This window comes from Mesocricetus auratus, unplaced genomic scaffold (genome assembly GCF_017639785.1).
Source record: "Mesocricetus auratus isolate SY011 unplaced genomic scaffold, BCM_Maur_2.0 Super-Scaffold_100004, whole genome shotgun sequence".
Taxonomy (NCBI): Eukaryota; Metazoa; Chordata; class Mammalia; order Rodentia; family Cricetidae; genus Mesocricetus; species Mesocricetus auratus.
The window spans coordinates 88,356,768-88,374,238 of NW_024429189.1; the positions used below are offsets into that span (position 1 = coordinate 88,356,768).

Consider the following 17,471-nt stretch of genomic DNA (forward strand, 5'->3'; position numbering starts at 1 on the left):
TACAGAAATTAGGTAAGGAGTACATGATTATAGCTCATTTCTAAAGTCTCCCTCGTTCAAGCCAAAAAAGAAAATATTCCCTTAATGCCATTAGATATAGAAAGGAAGGATGTGAACAAACAAGGAGGGGGACCAATGAGTTCCCCTTCTGTAGAGGACAATCTAAAACGTCAACACGATCAGGGGTTTCTCAGGCAACAACGGGTAAGGGCAACTAAATCTCTAGCTTACAGAAACACACAGAAAAGATGCAATATTTTTATAAGTCATTGTAACTATGTTAATACATTTATGGAGAAATACCACCTAAGCACTGAAAAAAATCACAAAAGTAGAGCCACAGAAAAACCCTGTCTTGAAAAACCAAAAAAAAAAAAGGAATTTTCCTTACAGTCATCACGTTTTGGGGTAAGGGAACCATCTTACAAGGGTCCTTCTCAACAGTTCAAATCCACATTGCATTGCATTTCCTCCAGATGCACAGGGGACCTTCTAGCTAGCCTTGAAGCCCAGTGTGCACACTGACTCAGTCAGGCAGGTCACATTTCCTCCTCTAAGAGTCTGGAATTGAAACTGTGACATCTGCCAAGGGAGTGAATGCATGAGCTACCCAGGTACTGCAGGGTTGTCACTCTATAGCAAACGGAGGGACAGAGGAGTCTGATCAGTCTGGTTCTTTCCTAGGACAGGAACTGGGCATGCATGCTCTCTTGTTCTTGGATCTGGCAACATTTATATCATGACGAGCCCTCCTGTCATGGTTAATCTTGAGTGTCAACTAGGTGGGTTTTGGGAGCATCATGGAAACATCTCTAGGCGTGTCTGTGAGGGATAATCAGGATTAGAGAAATGAAAAGAAGGAAACTGATGAGCACAAGCATCTGTTGCTATCGGCTTCTTGAACCTGGACATACGATGTGCGCAGCTACCTCCTACCAAACTCTCTCTGCCTCCATCGTATTCCCTGGACCAGGGTCCCACTTCCCCATGTTGTCACTTAGGTTGTTTCAGCAATGAGACAAGTCATGAGTAAACCTCCGTTCTGCTCAGGCTAGTCCAAGTTCCTCTCTAACACCTCAAACTAGTTAGTTCTAGCTCTGGGTGACAAAAATTCCCACTTAGCAGTATGTTGGAAAACCTCAAGTGTTTACCAAGACCCTGCTATGCACAAATTACTGTTGATCTTGTCTAAGAATTTTATTTTCCACATAACTTCTTTTGATCACAGAACAAATTATTTTAGACTCTACATATTTCCCATGCCCCAAGACAGGGTTTCTTTATGTAGCTTAGAACTTGCTCTATAGGCCAGACTGGCCTCAAACTCAGAGATCTGCCTGCCTCTGTCTCCTCGTCCTAAGTGCTGGGATTAAAGGTGTGTACCACCATTGCCCAATTTAGACCTCATATATTTAAAAACTGTATGCCTGTAATGTAAATCCAAGCCTGTGCTTCCTGTTCATTTTGTGGCCCATATTTACTCTGTGAATTTCTAATAAACATACACCAGTGTTCTGAAAGGCACATGGGAAGACAGAGGCAGTGAGTTCAGAGAGCTTGTTTAATCTCAGACTCGGATCATCCAACTAATCCCGACTGTATTGATAAAAAAAAGTCCTAGGAAAATGTACTAGGGTCCATTAAAATGGCCTCATTGGAAAGCATCAGCAGATATAACCATAAGACAACTACCATGATGCTATGCTTTACTCGTATTACTCATGAGACCTCCAAGGTACCACCTAACAAATTAATTATGCTAACTGCATTACCCTGCATAAGACTCACCTGCAGCACTTGGAAATGTTCTCAAGTCAAGAGTTCACCTAATGAATCAGAATCTAAGGAACAAGCCTCGTGACTCTGTATGTGTGACAATCATCCCCAGGAGATTCAGTCCCTATTTAGCAAGAATCTAAAGAATGACCTTGAGTTTCACACCCAGAGAGTACATGTCAACTGCTGATGGGGTTTTGTTCTGCACCTCTTCTCTCTGGTTTGTGTTTTATGATTTCCATTAAACTACCTGGTTCCTCTTCAGATATACCCCCCTGAGCCAAGTAGAGGCTCAATGATAGAACACATACATGTATATCTTCTCCTGATTCTTGCCCTAGAACTTCTAACTGACGAATGTACTCAAAGGCATCCCTGATGGTATTGCTTGATCTTCATGGCCCACCTCAATCCAAAACAGACTTTTTTTTTTTAGAAAGGCTGGCCCAGACATCGTCCAGAAGTTCCAGAGTAAATTATGCACATGCCTTGTTTTTGTTTGTTTTATTTACTGAGACAGCATCTCTCTGTGTAGCCATGGCTGTTCTGAAACAGGTTATGTAGACCAAGCTAGCCTTGAACTCACAGAAATCCCCAAGTCTCTGGCTACTGAGTGCTGGGGTTGAAGGTGCATGTCACCATGGCTGGCCCATGATTCTAACTCAGGGTGATTGAGTTGATAACAAATGAAGTACTTTTGCTGCTTAAACCACAACTGAAGTGGCATAATACTATCCATTTCACAATCTGACACAAACTCCCCATAATATTGCTAAGGGCTAGATCTAGTAGTGTGCATCTTTGAAATATATCCTGGAGAAAAGAATTTACAATGGGGCAGTCCTTGGCCAGCCCATTCCATAAACCACAGATGTGTTGCTAAGGTTAATGTGCAGACAGGCTCCCCTGGGTATTCCAGCTCTCACGCTCCCTGGGAAACACTAGAAACAAGAACAAGGGCGGGAGAAGAAACGAAAGCGGCCATTGACCCTCACCATACCTCATGATGTAAGGATACAGAATTATAACACTAGTATTTTAATAGGACATACATAATGTGTGTTTCTCTCTCAGGGTCAAAAGATAAACACCACTTTGTTTTCTGAAATAAACAAACCAATGCATCTGATAGTTACAACCTAGCAGGGTTGAAGGTTGAAAATAGAGAACTAAGGGTGAGAAGACAGCTGTCCCCCCCCCCATAGGAACTATAATAGGCGACAAACACAGCAAAAGGCCTCCAGCAGGGTTTTACTCTTGTTGTATAACTGTGCCCTTGGGAGACTTTGAGAGAGCAGTTTGGTCCATAAGATTTACCCAGAGAAGACCTGGTCTCCCCCTATGATGACAGGAGTCAGGAAGGTATTAACATAATACCTATCAGCCTGATGCCTGTACTGGCCTTGGAGTAAGCAGATACAGGGAGGCTCTAAAGAATGCAGCATCCCAGAGGGAGACTGTGCCTTCAATGCTATGCATAGATATAATACATAATGATGTATACATACAATACACACACATGGGAACCATCTATCTACGCCCTAGGAATTCAGACTAGTAACTTGACTAATGTGTGCAAACTCCTTCTGTGGGCAGAAGGACTGCTACTGTGTGCCCAGATGGGTACATGGGAAAATTATGTTTACCCAACTTCAGAGAAGTCATGCCAAAATATTCCTCCCAAACAAATGATTTCACTTGTTCTTGTTTTCCACCAACACACCAGCTTGACAAACTGTTTTATTACATGAATTTGACTTTTCAGAAATTGGTATGCAGTCATGGCAAACTCGGCACATTCTTGTGTGCCAAGAGCTACAGAAAGACCATTGAGTGTCACGTGAAGTGTAATGTAAAATGTCATCTGAAAGTACAGAATAGAGGACCAGTACAGCAGCAGACCTGACCTGACCCTGTGGTGTGTGCATCAGCAGCAGACCTGACCTGACCCTGTGGTGTGTGCATCAGCAGCAGACCTGACCTGACCCTGTGGTGTGTGCATCAGCAGGAGCCAGGTTCTTCAAGAAGCCAAAAAAGAAATGCCATATTCCCCAATGTTCATAGGGGGGAAAAAAAGAAAAAATAACCAAGCAAAATAAACAGTGCTTCCATGGCCCACTTAACCCTGCATTAAATAGGAGGTAGTCTTGATTATCTTTCTTTACCCATAGAGTTGGACAGCTATGAACACGGACCACAAGGTACAGCTTCCTCACCAGTAGTTATCTGACCCTTTAATGCCCGCCAGAGTCTCTGTCCCAGCTAGACTAGTAGACTCTACACGCCACCATCTGTTTCAACACTCATTCATGTCTTTTAAGCATCGTGTATTAGAATAGTCAGATACATCACTGGGTAGGGTGTGGCATGACTGTTGTCACAGGGTGGGACATGTCTGAGGATCACTTGAGCCCAGAAGTAATCAGGCTGAGAAGCATAACAAAACTCAGCATAAAAAAAAATAGCTGGGTATATCAGGCGTAATTAGAGCCACCTTTTTCTAGCACCTATGGAGTTTTTCTAGAGTCAAGTGTTTACTACTTACAGTAAGACGCTTGCCTTGCAAATGCAGAGCAGTGAAGTATTCATCAGGACAGCAGCACTGCATGACTACGATCACACTGTCCTCCAGCTCCCAGGGCAAGGAAAGCACCATCAGAAACCATTTATCCCGATATTGATGGCTGCTGCATGAAAGCCAGTCACCCCCACACGTCAACACCTCTTCACACCAGCATGTCATAATTCTGGCAAATGCACAGCCATTGTAATGACGTTGAGAGGGTTGGCAATGCAACTCAGAGGTTGCATTGTATGTGCAAGGCTCTGGGTCTGCATTGAAAACACAAACAAACAAACAAACAGAAACACAGGGAAATTAATGTGCTTATGACCAGTAAAATGAATAGCCACAATTCTTAAGCCAGGCATGCTCAAAATTTAACATGCATACAAACACCTTGGGGTCTCATTAAAACTTGGATTCCGTAGTTCTTGGCTAGGGCCTGAGACTACGATACCCTAACAAGCTCCCAGATGATGCTGGTGTTTGTGGACTCCATTTTCATATCCAGACCACCTACCATGACCTCTGCTGGGAGTCCAAAGTACTCTGTCACATAAAATTACCTTTCCATCACATGAAGAAAGCAGACATTGTTAAAAGAAAACACAAAAAAATGCAAGGGGATTGCTGTCTTCCCTTCTGGAGAATAGAAGGAAAATACAAGTTCGAGAATCTTGGTCCCAGTTTTAACTTGCACCATCATTCTGCTTGCCTTTCCTCAAAACTGACTTGGCATCCTGACTCCCTCAAGGGAGACACAGACTGCTTGTTGCCAAGATCCAGCAGTATCCAAGGTACAAAGGCATCATCTTTTATCATCTAATGCGACTGCCTCCCAGAAGTCAGCCTAAGGAGAGTTTCAGGCCTCCTGCAGAGGCGGCTGCAAGGTTGTCTCTGGCATTAAAAATACATCTAAATAATACTGGATTCAAGGGTTCCACAACATCTTAAGAGATAATCTTGTCTGAGTTTAACTAAACTATTATTTTTTCCTGCCTTTTCTCCCTGGCTTAGAGCATTTAGGGAACATCCTAAGGAACACTCTGAACTGGGAGCCGACCCACAGCAGGAACGGTGTCATGGCATATTCAAAAGGTTTTCCTATTGAAAGATGGAGAACAGCAGGGAACGGTTTAAATTGTATTCACTAGAGCTGAAGCCTACTCAGCCAGATCATATCCGGTAATGCCTAGATCATAATATTGCATCCAAATCACCTACACTGTCACCTAGCAGCAAATGGAATCTGTACACTAGAAGTAATTAGGGCACATCAAGCCACCCACAGATGCATTGTAGTCACCAGTAAAGAAGCACACGTTTAATAAATACAATATACTTCCTTCCAGAACAACATTTTTACGACTGTGCGGTTCATGAGTTGATTCTCAGAACTAAAATCGACTCCACATTAGTAAAATTAGTGACATTATACCAGATCCAAACTTTTTAAATTTTATCTTTCTCTCTTCCCCGTCAGTACTAGGGATTGAGCCCCAGGCTTCGAAAACACAAGAAACATGGTTCTACTACTTTGCTGTGCCTCTGATCCCACAAAGCTATGGTAACAACAGACAGCCACAACCATCAATGAGACAGTGGTACCACTCCTCTTGAGCTACACATGAACCACCAACAGCCTGACTTCTGAGCCAAGATTCTTTTTCTCTGCCCAAAAAAAGTTGCTGTATGGAAAGACTCCATTTTTTCTGGATTCTTTTTTTAAACATTAGATTAAAGGGCCTGGACGAGAGAACTCTCTCCTATGACAATGCCAAGAGGAAGAAGCCAGCAAGGTGTGCCAACAGCTACTCAAGTGAGTCTGTAGGTTGCCCCCCTCTAGGGGAGCAAGAAGAAAGCTGTGGAGGGTGTAGGAAATCCAACCCAAAGCAGCTAAAGTATTTCAAGGCACTGTTTCCTGCCCCCCAAGGACATAATGGAGTAGCTTAAACAATGTAAAAAAATTAATATTATAACCTCATTAGCTAACCTACTTACTATGTATTTCTTCTCACTAATTCCCCTGAGTGTCTTTGGATTCCAGGTCTCTCAAATGACTTGAAACCTTTCTGGAAATGAAATTAGACTGATGGTGAGAACTGATGAGCCTGCTTCCTTTCAAAGAAACTTGTTTGTTCCAGGGATGTTGATGAATAACAAGATGCTGTTGTGATCCCAGGAGGAGACACATTCCCATCGTAGGCAATACTGTGTGTTTGCAAATTACAATGGGTTCATCCTAATTTTTTAGGTTTGTCATGTGTAATAAAAGGAAGTCTTTGCTTCCTGTAAGAATGGAGCCACAACAAAATACATTGGAAACACTTGGGTGCTTGACAGCTAGGAAGTTGGCATGGCACTGAACTAGGCCCTCTGCATCTGGGTGACAGTTGTGTAGCTGAGCTTTTGTGGGGCCCCTGCAGTGGGACCAGAACCTGACCCTGATGCATGAGCTGGTTCTTTGGAACCTATTCTCTATGTTGGGATGCCTTGTTCAGACTTGATGCAGGGGAGAGGAACTTAGTCCTCCCTCTACTTGATTTTGCCAGGCTTTGTTGTTTGCCATGGGAAGCCTTACCCCTTCTGAATGGAGATGAAGGAGGACTAGATGGGGGTAGGTAAAAGGGAGGTACAGGGAGGGGATGGGAGGAGAGGAGGGAGGGAAAATAAGTAAAAAATTATGAATAAAAAATAGAGACCTTGAGTCATTTTTCAAGAGTCTAAATTACGGATATGGAGGAGGAGTTCAAAAACTTACTTCAAATCATCACCCTTAGTGATTCTGAACTCTAGAAGCACCTGCTTAAGGAAATGTGTGACTGAAAACCTGAAAACCTTAGGAGCACTGACAGTGAGACATATCTGCCTGGTGCGGGGGCACACTCCTTTAGTCCCAGCACTCAGGAGGGAGAGGCAGGCAGATCTCTGGTCTACAGAGTGAGGTTTAGGACAGCCATGAGAATACAGAGAAATCCTGTCTCAAAACACAGAAAGAAGAAAGAGCCATGACTGATTTTTATGATGATCACCTTATCACACTCAAAGACACCATTATTGATTCTCTATAGTGATTGAATCCCTTGGACCCATTCACCTCCCTGGACCACAAACAAGATGCAATGTTCGGTCAGGCACTGGCCTGCAGAGCCTTGTGAGAACACTCCAGTTAGAGGGTGGGGAGACACACATTTTGCTGTGAGAACAAAGATGGTAAGGGAAGAAGTGAGCCTGCATGCAACTAATGTGAGCAACTACTAACGAATCCCACATCAGCAGAGTTCAAATCCAAGAGAATGAGGTTCTGAGAAAGAAGGCGTTATCATGAATATTGTCACAGAAATAGGGAAAAAAGAGACAAAAGCAAAACAACAAAATGCAGAATAACTGAAGCTTCTGGCATGAAGGAGATCTTCAATCTTTAATATATTTCAGATAAACACACCTGTTAAGTTATGGAAATAAAATTAGAGAAAATAAAAGGGCCAGGCAGAAATAATGTAAGAGAAATAAAGATGTCATAAACACACTATTTTTAACAGAAAATAAGAAAAACAACTAACCTAATTTGGAATTAAATGCAGTATGTTTGTTTCTCTGTAGTTAAGAGCCCTTTCTGGCCTGCAGAACAGAAACATAACTCAGCAGATTTCCCAGTCTATCTACCTTCCACCCCATTAGCCAAAGATGGCCAACAGTTCACCTGAAGTGTCCCTGACTCCCTTGAGGGTGGGTCCCTTAAATAAACAGCAGAACAAAGAAACATGCTGTACTCCTTGTTGTCCCCTATGGTGCCTGAGTCATCAGGAAAGTCAGGTCCTACTTTTTGCTATGAGTCTTGAAGGCCTAACAAGAATGAAAAACAAAGCAGATAAGAAGCAGGTGCCTGTGCAACGGAACAGTCTCGCCTACACTCGTCACCCAAGCCATTAATGCAGGAAAAGGAGGACTTCAGCTGTACAGGCTGGGAGATTTCCTTTCTAGAGGAAGACAGACAGCTGAGACACCCATGGCAACAAGGAAGAATGACCCCTGAGTCCCTCACACTGCATGTGCTGTCCTCGGGACACCTGATTCTGTGAGAGCAGCCTTGGGAGCTGGCCAGCAAGGGCATCTCTGGACTCAGCTATCACAGGACTGAACTCCAAGACCCTGTCAGGTCAGTACAGACGGAGCTCTACCCAAGTCCAAAATTCTCCAGAAAGGCAACGGCAGAAGCGATATAGCAACAAGAGTGGCAGAAGACACAGGGCAATCTTGTCTCCTGATGAAGACATTCATTGCGCTCAAATTGTGACAGTTTTTCATGGAATGCTCTCATTTGGATATACATTATAGAATACACCTTTGGCTTTTTACCTCCCGCACAACATACATTTTCAAGCTTTAAGCATTCAGGTTATTACTGCCTCTGGTGATATAAATAGTTCAAATGGCTCTAGTGATGCCTAAGTCACAGGCCATACAATTTACCCACATAAAGAGTACAGTATTATTATATATATATGTATATGTGTGCACATAAGCATACAATATATACATTAAACTCTGTCACAACTAATTTCAGAACTTTTCACTATCACTGAATGAATTCCCCCAGTCATTAAATGTCCTTCCCACCTCACAACTTCCTTCAGCTCTAGACGACCATGAACTTACTGTGCCGTGGATTTGCTTACCTAGACGGTTCATATAAACAGACTGACATAACATTTAGTTGTTTGTACGGATTCATTTTATTTAACACAATGCTTAATGCTCATTTGTACTACTACATTTACCTCTTAATAATGAGTAATAGTCCATTTTACATATGGGTTTATTGCCATTTTATTTGTTGTTTCTCAAACACTTGCTTCCACTTGGGGGCAATTATAAATAACATTATAAACAATGCTAATAAACATTCATACATAGTAGTAAAGATCCTATCAAAATTATTCCAAAAGTCTGGAAAGCAAAATTTCTTAAAAGCTGTTGAGCCAGTTGTAAGGAACTGTCAGTCAGATTTAAATGGCTGCCAAAACGTGCGGATTTGGTAACATGCTGTGTCACTCATGACTGAATAGAGAAGTGAGGCTTAGGATTTGTCTTTCTATTGTTTATCTCCTGTCATTCTTCTTTTCTTTGCTATGTGCTTTTAGTTCTATCATTTTCAATTGAGCCATTCAAAATATGAAAACATTTTTTACATCATTAGCTTTAACAAGAGAACCCATAATCATTACCATCCATTAGCACTAAATGGATGGTGAGTTTTTACCATACCGTTGCTATTAAGCTTAGCGTTATGGCTGGAAAAAAACTGTCACATTCCGTTTCATAGAAAAATAAAGTTAACTGTCTTCCTAAGCAGATTGTGAAGTTGCAAAATGTTTCTCAACCAAAAGTAAGAAACAATGTGAAAAGTTTGTTTCTTTCATCTCTATATTTCATGATATCACAAAGCCCATTAGGAGCAGAAAAGGTGATATTTATATTCACACATTTAAAAAAATCCTTTGTAAAGCAAAAATACAGCTCCACATACTGTTTTTTCTTGCATACTTAAACCTTTTTTATTTATGGACAGATACTGGTTTTTTTTACATACTTACACCTTTTTTATTGATAGGCACATACTGTTTTTTTACATACTTAAACCTTTTTTATTGATGGGTACATACTGTTTTTTTTACATACTTAAACCTTTTTTATTGATGGACACATATTGTTTTTTAAAGGGGGAGAATGTAGCGGTAAAAAGTAGATAGAAGGTGAAAGTCCTGTTACAAAATGAAACTTATTTTCCACATATTCACTGAAAACAATCTTTGCATTTCTACCTATAGCCAAGGAAAGGGCTTTGACCTAACTTCCACATGTGCCTCATAGAAGCTCTCAGGAGGGTACTCACAGAAGTCTATTTGGAGCCCATTCGCTAACAGTCCATCAACAAGGCTATCACAGGCTCTACTACTGACAGTCAGTCAGAGGCCCACCTTCACCTGACTTACATAAAGCATGGCATCATAGGATCCTACAGTTATGTGATTTCTCCTAAAATGCACAGCTTTATTGAGACATAACTAACACCAGGGATTTCTGACTCTTTAAAATGTAGAGCTCAGGCGGTGCTGGAGAGATGGTTCCACAGTTAAGAGCAGTAGCCCCTTTTCTAGAGAACCAGGGTTTGATTCCCAGCACCCACATGGTGGCTTACAACTGTCTGTGACTGTGACTCCAGTTCTACGGATACAACACCCTCTCCTGGTTTCCCCAGCACCAGGTCCACAAGCGGTGTGCAGACACGTGAAAGCAAATCACTCAAACACACTAAATAAAAGGATAATGTTTTAAAACACACAGCTCAATAGCTTTTAGCCTATACATAGAGATGTCTCCCCTTTTGTGACGTTTTCAGTAACTCACTCCATCTATCTTTCCGCTGTAGTTCCTTCCCTTCTGTCAGGGCAGGCACGATGTCACGTCAGCATTGATACTGAAGCAACGCTCTTTAGACCCCAGCACCGTCTCACCTAAACCTCGTTGAGCTTTCATTGTCTCATACCCAAAATAAGGATGTATGCAAAGTGTTGGCACATGTCAAATGTCTGAAAGTATTAGATACTCCATGTTTTTTAGTAAGTCAAATTTTTCATATAGAGAATCAATAAGCAGCCTACATCCACTCCTTCCACACACCGCGTCCAACAGCCTGCCTGCCTGAGAAGCAGAGACTCCCTTGGCTTCTGCTTCTGCTTCTGGGACATGCAGCATTCTTTGCCTACATGCCTTGCTTCCCCGGTACAGAACGCCTCTCACCGCAGTCAGTCACCTGGCCAACTCACCCTGATCTTTACAGCCATTGGCTCTGTGGCTGTCTCTCTGTGAAGGCTTACCCTCACTTACCCCTTCTATCACCAGCACTGTGACCACAACCAGTTGGGTATTTTTCCTCTAGACCTCATGACATCTCTGCTATGACTTCAAATACTTAAAGGAGTATGCCTTCCCCTCTAAACTGTGAGGGGAGGTTCTGCCACCAGTACCATGTCTGAGAATACAAAGATCCTCCATGAATGTCGTTTGTTTATTGGTGGACACATCAGCCATCCTCAAACACTTTGGTCCCAGAAGTCCTAACAACAAGGACTTTAGCAGTTTCTATTTATGGACCAGTGAGAGGGCTCAGCAGGTAAAAGTACCTGTCATGCAGGCCCAACAACCTAAGTCTGAATCCCAGAACCTGGGCTTCTTAAAAAGCTGTGTGCAGTGTGACTCCTGTCTGTAATTCCAGAGCTCCCCATGTGAGACGCGAGGCAAAGACATTAGAATCACACAGAAGCCTGAGGGTCAGCTAGCGAGGCACGTGCAGAGTAGCAGAGACAAGGTGGACAAAAAGAACGGACTCCTGAAAGTGCTCTCTGACTTCCACAGCGCAAGTGCACCCTGTTCGTACACACACACACACACACACACACACACACACACAGAGAGAGAGAGAGAGAGAGAGAGAGAGAGAGAAGTTAAAATGTCCTGTTTCTGTGGATTAAATGATTTTTGTTTCATTTTAGTATTTACCATTAAAATGCTAAATTGAGAAAACTGTACAATAAGCCTTAAGAAAATAAGCAACCACAATTTAGGAACCCAACACATCTCAGGATCTACAAGGACCCCACAGCATAATGACATAAGTGGGAACTTGTCCGCTTTTCTGAAAAATTACCAAATGCACTTGCATTCATTTGCAAAGCTAGCACATCTGATGAAATTGCTGGGCAAATGAAAAGATCTAAGAAGGAAAGAAAAGTGAGTTTAGTCACAGGTAAGGAAGACTGCTAGGTACAAGGAGGAACAGAAAAGAAAGAGGGAAAAAAATCACCATCCTGAGAAAATAATAAAAAAGCCAAAAGCAATTCTGTTCAAACAAAACTAAAACCAAGAATGAGGGCAGACGACACGGCAAAGTGGGTGAAGCGCCTGTAGCCAGGCCTGATGGCTTGAGTTTGAGAGGCCAACTCCTGAATCTGTACTCTGGCCTCCACATGCCTCTGTGGTAATGTGCAGGCACACCTACACACACACACACACACACACACACACACACACACACACACACACACACACACGTAATGCAGTTTCTTAAAGCAATAGACACACCCAAAAAGAAAGCCAAGAATGACACAGGGGCCAAAAATTTAAAGCAAATGTGGAATAGAAACTGATCTTTGATATGAAATGTGCCACACTGATGATTCCTTGCCATTCGCCACACATCTTTTCCCATTCCAGCCTCTTCTTCCTCACCTGGATCTCCATTCCTTCTGGCTTTGCAGGCATTGGCAGCAAAGCTACACAATATGATGTGATGAGAGAGAGAGAGACAGAGAGAGAGACAGACAGACAGACAGAGAGAGAGAGAGAGAGGGAGGGAGGGAGGGAGGGAGGGAGGGAGAAGGTACTTCTGATGAAGCTGTGACTGAATTCAAATGATACATTTTTCAACACTCGATTAGAGTATAAAAATGTTAATGAGATTTTAAAATAGGAACACTGAAGTTATTTTTATATGCTGGGAATACATTTAAAATTAATGCCTTTAAAATATGATTTATGAGCAGAACAGGGCATTAATGTGGATCTGACTACTATGCAGGGATGGTAGAAATAGAGAGGGTTTAAATTATTTCACTAATTTTATGTCATTTTTTTCAGGAATAAAAGTCATAGAAATACGAGGGGAAATAAAAAGAAATTGTATTTAGCCTGCAAGACAACACAACAATGACAAAACCCTATCCTATCATTTATTTTCTTTAAAATTTACTGATGCCAGAGACAGAGCACGTACCTTAGTCCCTAGTCAATAATATGTCACAGTGAATTCAATAGTTACATTATCAACACAACAGTACAAACTATTAATATGCCGCCAGGAATGTGTGGTTGGAATGTGAAACTGCCACAGCCTCACGTGCTTTGCACCTGGTCTTCAGCTGGTGGCACCATTTGGGGAGGTTGTGGAGTATTGCTGAAAGAAGTGGGTCCCTGGAAGAGGGTCCTGAAACTGGCCCCCACTTCTGTCCCAAACAGGGTTCTCTTCTTCCTGGTCCCCGCCCTGTAATCCCTGCCACCGTGACCAAGCTAACCCTACTATCTTCTGACACCCTCTTCTGCAATGCTTCCTGACATCTGGAGGAAGTAACATAGATGTCTGATTATTCTCCCTCAACTCTGTGAGGCACTTGTGGTAGCTGAATAAGAATTGTCCCCATAGGCTCATGTATTTGAATAATTAATCATTGGGGAGTGTTAACACTTGAGAGAGATTAGGATATGTGACCTTGTTTGAGTAAGTGTAGCCTTGTTGGAGGAAGTGTGTCACTGGGGGTGGGCTTTGGGGTTTTCAGAAACCCAAGCTAGGCCCAGTGTCTGTCTCTCTTCCTGCTGCCTGTGGATCTGGATATAGAACTCTCAGCTACTTCCCCAGAACCATGTCTGCCTGCATACTGCCATGCTCCCCACTGTGATGACAATGGAACAAACTTCTGAAACCGTAAGCAAGTCCCAACTAAATGTCTTCCTTTATAAGAGTTGCTGTGGTCCTGGTGTCTCTTCACAGCAATTGAACACTGACCAAGACAGTAGTAAACCCTTATGCTCTCTCTGCCATCCTTCTACCTCTGGAGTAGGGATGGTGCCGATTCTCAGAGAAAGTCATTCTACTACAAAATACAAGTAGGAGCAGTGCCAAAGGAAACAAGAATGGAAAAAAATCTGAATGGAAGCTGACTTCAGTAATAACACTGGATATAAACACAAACATCAGGAAGGTTCCATAGCCAGCATAGGATATCCATATAACACCTGACTTACAAAATCATAGACGTTTGTCTGAGCTCACAGTAGCAGATGTGAATTCTCTATGTGGAGTGGGCCTTAAGTCCAATAAAAAAGGTTGGTTGTAGCCTTAACAGTTTGTGCCACTACTGCAGTAGTCAGCACATCCTGCCTGGTACTTCCACAGTACAGAGTTCAGGTCTCACAGCTGAATACAGCTTACTCATCATTCTTCCCAGCAGCTTCCAGCACCTTCCAGCACTATAGAAGCTCTCTGGTGGGAGAAAATGCTTCCAGCTCCTTCCTAGCTTCCTTCCTCCAATTCCTGCAACCATATCATGCAATATTTTCAATGTATGGGTCTTACTATCTAATTCTGGCATGAAACCAAGAGCAACAGCAATATCCTTCATGGTTTTGTGGGGGCTCTAGGGACTCTTTGCCAAACAACTCAAAGGGAGACAGCTCACACCTAACACTGGGATTTATAATCAATTACTTGATATCCTCTGGGAATGCAGAGTATTTTTATTCACTCTTCAACCATATTTAATATCTACAAGGACTATTGTAGACTTTTCCCAATCTCTTTGGTGGTGATCATCTGTACCCTACCCAACCATAACACTCACAAGGAATTTCACAGCTGTGTCCGGCCCTTTCATGCTTTGTAAACTGATTTCCCATCCTTTCACTTGTCAGCCTCGTTAAGTGGTTTCCCAAATCTAGTGGGCAGCATTGTGTGATCTATATAACAAAAATTTTACAGAGGACGGGGATGATAACAAAGCCAGGTCCCAGGCTACTTTCCCATGACAAACCATGAGGCTGAAAAAATAACCTTGAGAAAGGGCTCTGCAATTCCACTGTTGCCCATTCTAAGCAAGTGTAGGTGAATCAGCAAGATGTTGGGTACAGTGACAGAGATGGCAGGCACTGACAGCTCTCCACAACCCTCCATCTTTCTCTATGATCCACGCCACTTCCTTATCCAGCAGCGTTTTCATGGAGGCCTCCATGCATTTTCCCACCCTTCATGAACTCAGTAGGTCTGACTCAAGCAGCTTGGCTCCATTCATAGGTGCCCTAGCTAGGGCTACTATTGCTATGATGACACATACCTGAGTAAAGCAACTTGGGGAGGAAAGGGTTTATTTTGGCTTACATTTCTAGGTAGCATAACAGTCTATCACTGAAGGAAGTCAGGGCAGGAACTCGAACCTGGAAGCAAGAGCTGATGCAAAAAACATGGACAGGCGCTGCTTACTGGCTTGCTCCTCGTGCACTGTGCAGCCTGCTTTCTATGGAAGCCAGGATCACCAGTTCAGGGATGGCACCACCCACAATGGGCTGGGCCCTCCCATCAATCACTAAGACAATGGTCTCCAAGACTTGTCTACAGCTCAATCTTAAGGAGGCATTTTCTCAATTGGGGTTCCCTTCTCTCAGACGACTCTGGCTTGTTGTCAAATTTACATAAAATTAGTCAGTACAATAGCCAAAGGGAAAGGAAGTCCTGCTCTTCCCTGGGCATCTGATGAATAAATTGGTTTCCTGGGTCTGGGATCCCCTGAGTTGGCACTGTGACAACTATCCACCACACCTGACTGCCAAGGGGCAGTCTCTGGATGGGCAAATAGTTCACATCCCAACAGATCTTTCTTCCCTCAAGGGAGAAGGTATTCTGCTTACTCTGGGGATAACTACTCTCCCTAGGGACAGACTTTGTCTTCTTCACCTGTATTGTTCCATCATTGATGCTCCTGTGAACTGGTCTTTAGGCCTTAAAGATGTCCAGAAATGGATTAGCACAGAATCTGAATCTGTCACCTTTTTCCTTAGGAACTTGGGCTTCATACAAATCTTGCCATATCTGTGTTCAAATAACCCGGACATATCTCTTTCTCTGCTTTGCCTTTCTCTTATCTCCTTTCCACTCTACAGACATGATTTATATGCTGGTCAAAGTCACTTAGATCCACCAAAGCCTTTTCTACTTCATAAAGATCCTGCCCAATCAAGGAGCTCAGAAAAGCCATTGGCGCTTTATATGAATCTTAAGGTCCCTGCTAAATTAAGATCTTCCTTTACTCCATGGTGGACACAGACTTACCCAGCCCAGATAACTGGACGCCATACACTGCTTCTACCTCATTCTCTCAATAGTGCCTGTCCATTCTTCATGGGGGCCTTAGTAGGCAGTAACTGTCTGTAATGGCTCATATAAGCCAGCCATCATGTTGTTCAGCTTTTGTCCTAAGGACGGATGGGCAGTTTATTAATTAATTTTCCTGCCTCTGCCGCACTCAGACCGATTCCATCTGCCCACAGCTCCTACAGCCTTAGAATAAGTCATTGAGAGCTTCTTCCACTGTTTAAAGGTTTTCCCCAATTCAGGCAGCTCAGACACTGAATGTCCTCTGATTACCAAAGTCTCTCCAACAGATCACTGTTGAGACCCACCTACATGGTGACTCACAGATTTTCCATTTCTATGTATTAAAGGTCTGTCCCAAGGGGTGTCTCCCGTCACTTTCATCTCTGTTCCTCTTCTCTATCCAATTCCTCTCATGAGTTTCCGTTTGGGGGTGTTCCAGGAAGGCCTCTTTGATACAGATCTGATTCATGTTCTCTCTACCCCTTGGCTCCACACCATGAGAAGGAGTAAGCCAACACCTCCGTCTCACTCTCCCTTTTACTAAAATTCCCTGCCAATTTGCAGGCTAATATAGAGGATGCTACCCTTTTTCCATTGCAATTCTTTCTTTACACAAACAACTTCTTACTGTGCAGCTATCAATGGTACAATGTGCAACGACAAAGCCTCCTAGGCACATTATGCTCACAGAGGGATAGGCAGGGCTGGAGCCTCCCTGGCTTGCAGATCTCATGGGGACAATGGGTGGGACTGGACCCTGTGGGAAACGCTGTGCTCATCAGGGGCTACCAGAGACTGGAGCTCTTCTGAGCATGCAGTCCTTATTAGGACAACGGATGGGCTGGAGCCTTTTGACCCTACTGAATTCATTGGCAAGATGAGTGGGAGGGACTGAAGCCTCCCTGGCTGGCATCGTGCTTACTGGGAACAAATAGGTTTGGCCAGAGCCTTTGAGTATGTAGGCTTCACCAAAGCAATGAACAGGGCTCTCCTGCTTTGTTTACTTTTGAAAAGCATTTTCCCTGCTCATAGAATGCTGGGTATGATGGCTTTTTTCCCCATGACTTTAAAACTGCCACTCACTGGTATGGTTTGAATCTGAGATGTCTTTGACAGAGTCATGCTGTGAGGGCTTGTCCCTCAGCTGGT

General features: G+C 43.0%; 1 protein-coding gene across 7 annotated transcripts in view; it reads right to left on the minus strand.

The window, feature by feature from the left end:
- The window catches only part of Frmd5 (FERM domain containing 5), a 275,096-nt gene that overhangs the window by 182,515 nt on the left and 75,110 nt on the right, over positions 1-17,471 (minus strand). For 3 of the 7 annotated variants that reach the window (XM_040746162.1, XM_021226283.2, XM_021226281.2), the window contains one exon: positions 4,322-4,608. The exons of 2 other annotated variants lie outside the window; for them this stretch is intronic. In XM_040746162.1, the coding sequence (XP_040602096.1) occupies positions 4,322-4,519 (198 nt within the window). In that variant the 5' untranslated portion in view covers positions 4,520-4,608. Of the gene's footprint in view, positions 1-4,321; positions 4,609-17,471 lie in introns of those variants that run through there. 2 more of the 7 variants (XM_040746163.1, XM_021226282.2) reach the window with 2 other exon arrangements.